The following is a 10589-nucleotide window of genomic DNA, read 5'->3' as shown; positions in this document are numbered from 1 at the left end:
TTTTTTTGGTTTTTCTCCGGTACCGGGAACTGAACTCACGACCTTGCGCTTGCCAGGCAGGCGCTTTGCCGCTGAGCTAAATCCCCAGCCCCTCACACCTTTTCTTGACAGTAGATTAGTGGTCAGGACTTGTCTCATCTGTAGTTAAGTCTAGAACATTTTGGTTCAGCATATCTATGGTCAAAATGGATTATAAATTACCCAAATCAGCATTGTTTGCATCAGAAAGTTAGTTTATTAATCTACAAGAAAAATATCTCTTCCTGGTATATTAGCATTTAAGGAAGCTAAGATTTGGAAATTATTGGTGCCTGTTTATTTACTTTTTTATTTGTACATGTTTGTGATACATAATGAATACATTCATCTTGAGGAGTTGGTAGATATATGTATCACCACTTAATCCTTTTTGTGTCCCTTTCTCCCTTCTTTCCCACTGTACTTCTTTTATTTCTCTCTTTCTTTCTTTCTTCCTTTCTTTTCAGTTGTTGGAGACAGGGTCTCACTATATAGTTAGGCTGGCATTGAACTCTCTATGTAGCCTAGCTTGCCTCAAACTCACAGCAATCTTCCTGACTCAGCCTTCCAGTGCTGGCATCACAGGCATGGACCACCACATCCAGCACTCCCTTCCTTTCTAGATCCCTTCCTATTTATAAAAGATCTATCTCCCTGTTTTCCATTGTCCTTTATTTTGCTCTTTAAATCATTTATACTTTGGGTTTCTCATAGAAGAGAAACCAAGTGATATTTAATATTGTGTCTGATTTATTTCAGTTAATTTTGTGTTCTCAAGGTGTATCCATTTTCCTACAAATGACTGAAACTTACCCATTTTATGACAGAGTAGTACTCCATTATGTATACATATCACATTTTCTCTATCCATTCATCTACTGATGGACCTATAGGCTACTTCCAAGATTTAGCTATTATGAATTGTGTTTCTATAAGCATGGTATGCATAGATTACTATCATATGATATCTTTACTCTTTTGCAAGTTACCTAGAAAGGGAATAGATGGTCAAATAGAATTTCTAATTTTAATGCTTTGAGGAATGTCCATATTGATTTCCATAGTGGTTGTACTAGTTTACATTCCCACCAACAATGTAGCAGGGTTCTCCCCACCACACAGCCTCTCCAGCATTTGTTATTATTTGATTTCTTGGTGATAGCCATTCTTTCTGGTGTAAGATGGAGTCTCAGTATTGTTTTAATTTGCATTTCTGTAATGCCTAGAGATGTTGAACATTTTTTTCATGTATTTGTAGATCATTTATACTTCTTCTGAGAAGTGTCTATTCATTTTAATTATCCATTTTTTGATTGGGCCATCATTTTGGAGGGGTCTAATCTTTTGAGCTTTTATATATATATTCTAGATATTAGTCCTCCTTCAGAGGAATATCTGGTAATTTTTTTTCATTCTGCAGATTGTATCTTCACTCTATTGGCCATTTCCTTTGCTGTACAGAGCTTTTAAATTTAATATAGTCCCACTTGTTGATTCTTCATGTTATTTCTTGTGCAGTTGACATTCTGTTTGGAGAGCATTCTTACTTGTACCTATGTCTTCAAGAGTTTTACTGGTGTGTATTTATTAATTTATCATTAATAGAGAAAATGTTTGTAGCATGCTATATACTAGATACTGTTTTAGGAACAAAATAAATGTGTATCTACCTCTCAGGAGCTCATAGTCTACTAGCAGAGAAAAACACATCAACAAATACTTACAGTATAGTTTAGTAGTACTGTAACTTCAGTCAACTACTACTACTACTAATCAGTCAACTCTGCTAGGCCTCAAGGGAAATATACTTTTATATATATAATTGTAGATATGTACAAAGTTCTATGGAAACACAGAGGAAATAGTCTGGGCAGATGTACTTTTTATGGTATTGGCTTTGAAGCTTTGGCTACAGCTCCCAGTATACCCACTTTTTTAATTGTGCTGGGTCACATATGAGTATTTGAAATTATTCTGCCTGCATATTTTTATATCTGGGCTCCACCTTAGCTGCTGCTTGGTCTTCTGGTCATCTGAGAAATTGTATTTATTAATAGGGTGAAGATTTTAGGATCCTCTAACTATGCTTTCTGAATTTGAGAAAAGAGGGGTCAAAATCAGGATTCTCAAAGACAGAGCCAAAGAGGCACCCATACAGTAGTTCTAGTTGTACAGCACCTTCATTCTTCCTGCCTGCCACATTGGAGGTCTGATTAACCCTTAACTTTTATCATTTAACCCTTAACTTGTATCATTACTTCTTCAGGAGTGAAATTATAGAGAACTTGAAATCCCTGAGGCTAACTCCTTAAACTTTGAAAATCTGATAAAAACTATTGACTTTTTTTCCAGAAAGTGGCAGTTTTATATTTCTCACACTTTCTAAAAGCCCATCAAGGAATTTCATATTAAAAAATCTTGATCTAAAGGTTAAACTGGTGGTTTTCAACCTTTTTAGTGTGTGACAGAACACCCATAGACATAATGTTTGTACACCACTGAAATAAATTAAGGGGAATTTGGAGACAGTTACGTGGAGCTTGGTGAAAAATTCTGTTTTCCTTATATCAGATACTTTTAATGGGAAAATAAAGTAAATGTATTAAGGATGATATTAAATATTGAGTTTATATAAGTTTCCAAATAAAGGCTTCTCAAGAATTTGATGAAAAGCTGAGATTCTTTTTGTAAACATAACATTTTTATATAGGGTTTTATGATTGAAATCACTAGATACAATTCCCAAGCAAGACAATTAAACAGTAATGTTTTCACATTATTGGTAGTGATTATGGATAAGACTAAGTTCATATGAGTGGTTTATAAACCTCTTGAAAAAAAATTTTGCAACAATCTAAAAGTGCAGTATATATTATATTTCTCATTGCTGTTTCTTTTTCCCACCAGCAAATGAGATGTGAAAGTTTCTTGTAATAATGTAACTGAATTAAGAAACCATCAAATGGATAAAAAGAATGTGGTATTTATAAACAATAGGGTTTTACTCAGTCAGAAAGGATAAATTTGAGTCATTTGTAGGAAAATACATGCACCTTGACACCATAAAATTAAGTGAATTAAATCAGACATATAAACTTAAATATCTCATATGAGAAACTCAAAGTATAAGTAAATCAAAGAGCAAAATAAGAGATAGACAATAGAAAATAAGGAGCTAGATCTTTGGCGAATGCAAGGGGGACTAGGAGATGTTAGAAGGAGCAGGGGAAGGGGATATAAAAAGAATTAAGAAGTGTCATGTATATGTATCAACTATCTACAATGAATGTATTCACTGTGTACCACAAATGTACAAAAAAAGAGAATCCATTCAAATTCTTTTATATCAAGTATATAATGACAAATCTCTAATTTGCAGAGTATAACTATATTATCGGAGCAATAATTCTTCAGCTAACTTGGACATAACTAAAAGGGCACATCAGACATAAACAAAGGGAAAATTTAGTATTTGCTTGTATGAAGAGAGAGTTTGGGAGCTGAGTTCATGTAGTATCTGTCACACCTGAGGCTGTGAATTCTGTTTGTTGGGTACCTGGAATTTGTACTCCTCAGTAGTTCTAAACCTCAGTGTTCATCATAGGTAGCAGTATGTACTGTACCTGGCTTCTGAAAGAGCTACCCTGGTGGTAGAATAAATACTCCTTGGCTTGCTTAGTGAATCCGTCATTGAGCTTATTGCTAGCAGACCTTGGACCATGTACTAGGGTGGGTCATCTCACCCTAAAGAATACTTCCTGAGAGTCCCTAGATCACATCCCTGGAACTGCTTTTGGCCAAAAGTGACTTACCTAGAAGTACCAACCACTCCAATTTTTCTAGGTCACTCCTAGGACTAAATAAATAATCATCTTGCAGTATATCTGTAACTCATTGCACACCAAAAAAAGTATGACTACAGTTTATGCTGCTGAACTGATCAAAGAGAATGGGGGGCATATTTTTAAAAAGAAGAAATCATGGTTTTATTCTTGATAATCTATTCCCTTACATTTGAAATGACTTGAGGATAGGCACAAATATAAATTAATATTGCACACATGGAGTATATAAAAGTGATGGAGTATGATTGAATAGTGTTGCCTCCACTTGGTGGTAATATTTCTTAAGTTTTAATAATCTTTTACTAACTTCATATAATTGTCTATCCAGACAGGAGATAGAAAAACTTCATATAATTGTGTATCTAGACAGGAGATAGAAATGGGGCTGGGGATATAGCTTTGAGGTAAAGCACTTGACTAGCATTTGGTCCCACAAAGCTGAAATTCAGGTCTCTAGGGAGAAGGCATTGCTCTGTGAAAGGCACTGCTCAGCTGGTGTTGGTGTTTGTGAGCCTAAGGGAGAGGCTCCATAGGAACCAGAGTCTGGATTTAGACCTCTAAAACAGGCACACTGGCTGGCTGATGTTGATATCTTTTAGTTAATGAAAACTACACAGAACTAGAGAAAAACTGGATTCAGCTGTTGCTACAAAGGAATGCTGCTACCAAGATGGAGAAGCCTTACTAGGGTGAAGCATATAGAAATCAAAAGACTACAAGAAACAGTCAGGAGATAGACAAGAAGCCAGATGGCAAGAGAAAAAAATGTGATTTTCAGAGTCTCAGCTCAAGCGTGAAAGAAGAGTGAAAATGCATGATTTTGAAGCTGCAGCAATAATTAATAACTGGCATCTTGACTGATACAGAAATTTATACCAGGAATGGAATTGATCTCTCATACATTTTTCTATAGCCCTCATAATGACAGTTAAAGCAGTTAAAGACCTTGCTACCTCCTGTTCCTCAGATAAAATTAGCAGACTCTCATCAATGTGTAATTAGATCAACATGGTTCTGACTGGGAGGTCAACACACTTGTATCTTTGTGGACTGTATTACAGGAGAGAGCAAGAGGTTTGATACAGCCCCAAATCAACACTTAGGGGACAGATTGAGCGTACCTAGCCTGAAAATCTGAAATCCAAAACCCAACTTTTTGAGTACCAACATGACACCAGTGTGGTGTGGAACTGTTTCATGCACAATATTAAAAATATTATATAACATCTATACTACATAAGATGTATATGAAATATAAGTGAATTTCATATTTATTGGGGGATAAATCTCATCTCCAAGATAACTTATTATGTACATACAAATATTCTAAAATCTGAAAAAAGTGAGAAATCTGAAACATATCTGGTCTTAATCATTCTGGATAGGGGATACTCAATGCATACAGTATTACTGGCCCTACCATCTAAAAGCTAACTGCTTCTGGCATTCCTTGCCAATTTGTATGGAAAAGTAAGCATAAGAGTAGATCAGTAACGACATATGAGATGCCAGGGCTGTGTAGATTTGCTCTTGTAAGGGTACTTCATATGGAAGAGCAGCTGCAACTGAGGCATCAGGTGATTAAATTTATAATAATCTACATTCTCCAAGGTATGTCTCACTTCTTCACAGGCCAAGTAGACAAGTTAAGTTGGCATAGGTAATTTCCACCACCCCACTTCTCTCAGATCTTTATTGATGTTATTAATCTCTGTAATCCCTCATTCCCATACCACACAGAAGCAGTATTTTTTATTTACTCTTCTGGTGCATTAGAAGGTGGATCTCCCAGGGCCTCACCTTGGCCTTTCATACTATCATGGTCCTTATTCCAGAAGCAGAGAGCCAATGTGGAGGTTTTGCCAACTACCACTATGTCTGCTCTAATTATACATTCAAAAGCTGATAAAATTACTACATAGTGGCTCTGTGACCCTATTTGAGCCACTGTAAATCAAACGAGTTAAGATTTCATGTTCTATACATTCATCTTTTTTTATGCTTTTTGTGCTTTGGCTTACTTATTGGGAGATACCATATGTTGTTTAAGCTGGTGTGTCTGATTTATTTCACTCAACATAGATCTCTTGCAAATAGGAAACCAAGGGTAAAGGGAGATTGGGAAGAAAAAAGGAAGTAGAATTAAGATATACCATGTAAACATTGTATTGTCTCCCTAGTACAAGAACCTGAAAGAGTAAGTAAAATCTAAAAGGTACAATAGATACTGTGAAAGAGAAGGAAGCTGCTCAAAAGGAAAGAACAACTGGGATGAGGGAAAAGAGAAAAGAAAGAAAGAAGGAAGGGGAAATATATATATATATACACACACACACAAGATAGCTAAGATAATTATACTACTAATTTCTATTGGTTTATTGAAAGGAACAGTTAATGTTTAATGTCTGATCAATCTTACATGCCTATATATGGTTATCTGAGTAAGCACTTGCACAATAACAATATGTAATACAACAACCATTGTTAATTTCCTATCGCCTTGTTTTGAAATTTGGTATTGTTTTTATTGTTTTTATCTTGTTTTGTTTATGTGATTGTTTTGTTATTTTGGTTTTGTTCTTTTCTCTTTAAAATAAAAAGAGATATACCATGTATAGGAACCTAATAACCTCAATGAATGTAAACATTATATGTCAAAACATGAGCTAACAATAATAATAACAAAAATGAAAATGGGGAAAGGGGATTTAGAGGCAGAGGAAGGAATGTGGGTGGGAAGGGGTTTAAAGAAAAGAAACAAACTGTATTATGTGCATGTACCCACTCCCCAAGATGAACATAAACTTCATGTACTCCAAACATGTACTAAGAAGCTTTTTTAAAAGAATAAATAAAAAAAAGATTATATCTCCTGCCTGGCCACCACAAGCCCTCACTTAAACTGGTAGACTGCAGTGGTATTTTGGGTCTCAAGAATTAACATCAATTTAGAGCCGGTGTTTACAAAGCCCTAAAAAGCCTGGATATTTTTTTTCCCCAGCACATAGTCATTTTATGAAATGGTCACTGATCTCTGGAGAAGACTGGGAGAAAGATTTTCAGAATATACTAGTAGTACTACTGCAGTGAATAAGTATTCCTCAAAGGGATTCATACTTACCTTTACTTAAGAAACTGGGTGCAAGGTCAAAACATTGTGGACAAAAGTCATGTTATTGGCATATAGTCATGTACACATACACATAGGATATAGGTATTCCCACTCACTAGTGTATTTTTCAATACTTTAGTAAAGCAGTGTTCCCCAAATTCTCTTGGAGGGGTTGGAGGATTGAAGGGGAAGAAGATGTGCAGGTCATATGTGGTAAATCCATTCCAACATACCTATCTCCCTAAGCCTTTGGACTATCTCTACATTATTCCAGGGAAGTTCTGGTATCTCAGTTTAATCAAAAATAGGTCACTATGGGAGTCCAAGTTTCAGTGAACCTATCAAGTAAATGGTTAGCATCACTTCCAGCTGTGTATGCTAACACATTAAATCTGTTATCTATTATAACTACTGATAAATATACCCATATCAGTAAATTCTGTGCAATCTAGTATAGTATTCTGTCCTTTTTGGTTTAACTTCCTTATAACATACTCCCATACATATTCCCTGGAGTTTTGCTGATATATAAGCAAATAGTGAAATTCTTTTGATTTCTTCCTGGTCAGATTTTGTACTTGCTCTGCTGAGGCAGTTTAAAATATGATTTTAGGGGGCTGGGGATTTAGCTCAGCGGCAAAAGCGCCTGCCTGGCTTGCGCAAGGTCGTGAGTTCGGTTCCTAGTACCGGAGAAAAACAAAAACAAAAAAAATAATAATAAAATAAAATAAAATATGATTTTAGTTATGGGTCTTGTATTCCAAGATCTTCTTGGGGTAGGTTTCGAGGAAATGGGCTTCTCCTTACAAGGCAACTTGCCTAGATAAGATTATTACAGTGTTTTCAATTAAAAGAAGACAAGTCTCTTCAAAAACAGGAGAATAAACTTTTTGATGGCAAGAAAGGCTCAGGAATTTGAGATTCTCAGTTTCTGAGATTAGTTGAATGTCTCCATTTTAAATTTCCCTTCTTCCCAGTCACTGCCCCTATTTTCACATAAGTAACTTGGCTATCATTTCAATTAACACAATTCTGCAGCCTACATAGTTAAATTCTGTGTTAAATTTTTTACTGCTGTGTTAATTATTATTTTTCCAATATTGATTCTGTGACTACAAAAAATATTGTAAAAGATTACAACTGCCATGAAAGCTCTCGTTTATGTTCTGTTTTCTGAAATCGACTTTGTGGGATACTAATATAGCCACTGCAGCTTTCCTTTTATTTGAGTTTGCATCATGATATATCTTTTTTCTTTTAATATATTTCACTGTCTTTCAATTTAAAGTATATTTTTTTTAAAGAGTAATTGATGGCAAACACTTATGTTTTATTCTTTAAGCACTAAATATAAGCATTTCACGTACAATATCACAGCACCACAACTCCTCTGTGCCAACCAACAGATGAACCTCATTTAGCCACCATAAACTATCAGATCATGGCTATTCCTGCTTTATGTCTTAGGCACATAACTGCAGTACAGCAATATAAATATTGATTTTCTAGGTTTCTTAACTGCTAAAACAGTTCTCAGGACTATACCAGATGCTAATGACAGGTCTACGCAGGGCAATTTTAAAGTGCATTTTAGAGGATAATAAATCCTGCAGAAGCTTCAGCCTCTTTAACATCATAGGTTAACAGTTTTACAATTTATAAACATTAAATTAATAGGAAACAATATTGAAAAATTCTCTAAGAGGCACTTAGTTTCTCATAGGCTTCTTCAATGAACATTGACATGTTCTTCATCTGGGATGAATTATGAAGAACATCCAAGTGTTTTAGAAGAACATTCTGGTTTGGAATTAGCATCAAAATTTTTTTCTGCAGTGTGGGTGTTTTCAGACTGTTCTGAGAAAGCTCTGGGAGGGAAAGTATGCTACATCTATCCATCTGAAGCATCTCTTTTGCCTTTTCCTCCTCTTCCTCTATCTCATGTGCCAGAATTTCAATTTTGTTTTGTTTCTTTTTTCTTTTTTTTTTTTTTTTCTGGTGCTGGGAACTGAACTCACAATGTCCTTCTTGCCAGGCAGGTGCTGTGCCGCTGAGCTAAATCCCCAGTCTCCTTGTTTTTTAGACACTGAATATTCCCAGTCATTGACTCTGTAGTCTGTACTATTTTATCTATTTCTTCCTGCAGTAATGCCAGTCCTTCATTAGCTCCAGCCTGTGCACTTTCCATTTTCAGCAGACTTGACACATTAGTTAAATATTTCAGCTTTTGGGGAGGAACTTTCAGGGTTTCAAACAGTTGTAGCAACCTTTTCTTCAGGCAGTTGAGATGATTCTGAATTTGTTTTTTTTCTTTAGTATTACTCAAAATTGCTATTATCACTGCTTCCATCATAGTTTGCAAATGTTCCCTCATATTCTTTGAAAGAGGTTGCCAGGTTTTTCTCTTGTTGGGTGCTCTTTGTCCGTTTTAGATTAATATGATTTGTTTGTCCTTCAGAAGATATATGGTTTAGATGGTTTTTACTTCCTTTTATTATGCTTCTAACCTCTTTCTCTGACAACACTTCATCATCAGTTTTTCTTTTTGAATTTTTTTAATTGTTGAGACATTTTCTTGGAAGCATCAACTTTATTAGGCATCTTGATCTAAGTAGTACAATTATGATGCTTTTAAACAAACTCAACTGAATCTTCTTCAGTGTATCTGAGAGCCAAACTCAGAAATTCGTGCCTAAACAACCTTAAAGTATATTTTTATAGAAAGACTACTTTTACATCTTTCTCTTATTTAAGACTTTTTTTTTTTTAAAGGCAGGATCTTGTGTCTTGAACACAAGGCTGGAATTGAACACCTGGCTCCAGTCATCCTCCTACCTCAGTCTCCCAAATAACTGAGATTATAGGTCCGTGCCACCATGCTGACTCTTTATAAAATATAACAGTCTCTGATTTTTTATTGGAATATTTAGACCATTGGCATTTAGTGTAATTTTTTATATCCTCTGATATTTTTGTTGCTTTTTTGTCTAGTTGATCTATTTGTGACAGTGGGATATTGAAATCCCCCATTATAATCATATTGGTATTTATCTGATTTGTTATGTCCATTAGTATTTGTTTTATGAAGTTGGGAACACTGGTGCTTTTCATGGAAGCTTCATTGTGAAGTCATGATTGATTATATCATCGACCATTAGTGATCAGCTCAACCTTCAGTTCCTCTCCCCTCCCTGGACATTAAGAGTGGTTCAGCTAAAAGTTCCAATCTTTTGATTACACAGTTGATTTCCCTGGTAAACATCCTCTATCCTGAGGCAGTCCAGAAGCCCAGTGAGCCACCTCATTGAAGCAAAAAATAATCCTATCACACAGGAAACTTCAATGGATTTAGAAATTCTTTGTCAGGTGCATCTATCACTCCAGAAATGACAAAGATCTTAGGAGCTGTGTCAGGAACCATAGTCAAAGACCAAAAATACATGTCATAGGACCCAATGCAGCATAGAAGACCTTAATATTCATGTATTTGATATATGTAATTACCCTCCCCCAGTGCTGGGGATTAAACTCAGGGGCTTACATGTGCTAGGTAAGTGCCGTACCACTGGGCTATATTCCCAGCCTCCTCCCCCTTTAAAAATTTCATTTTGAGA

General features: G+C 35.4%; 2 protein-coding genes across 2 annotated transcripts in view; one reads left to right on the top strand and one right to left on the bottom strand.

The window, feature by feature from the left end:
• The window catches only part of Efcab5 (EF-hand calcium binding domain 5), a 173440-nt gene that overhangs the window by 3228 nt on the left and 159623 nt on the right, over positions 1-10589 (top strand). The gene's annotated exons all lie outside the window — the stretch shown is intronic.
• On the bottom strand, positions 8662-9576 carry LOC102008850 (centromere protein Q-like). Its single transcript, XM_013503357.1, is given in 4 exon segments — positions 8662-8953; positions 9063-9401; positions 9403-9528; positions 9530-9576. Coding segments are annotated over 4 exon segments (792 nt in total). The 3' UTR covers positions 8662-8673.

This window comes from Chinchilla lanigera, unplaced genomic scaffold, assembly GCF_000276665.1.
Source record: "Chinchilla lanigera isolate Chin_1 unplaced genomic scaffold, ChiLan1.0 scaffold00080, whole genome shotgun sequence".
Classification (NCBI taxonomy): domain Eukaryota; kingdom Metazoa; phylum Chordata; class Mammalia; order Rodentia; family Chinchillidae; genus Chinchilla; species Chinchilla lanigera.
This window is presented reverse-complemented; position numbering and strand designations above follow the sequence as displayed.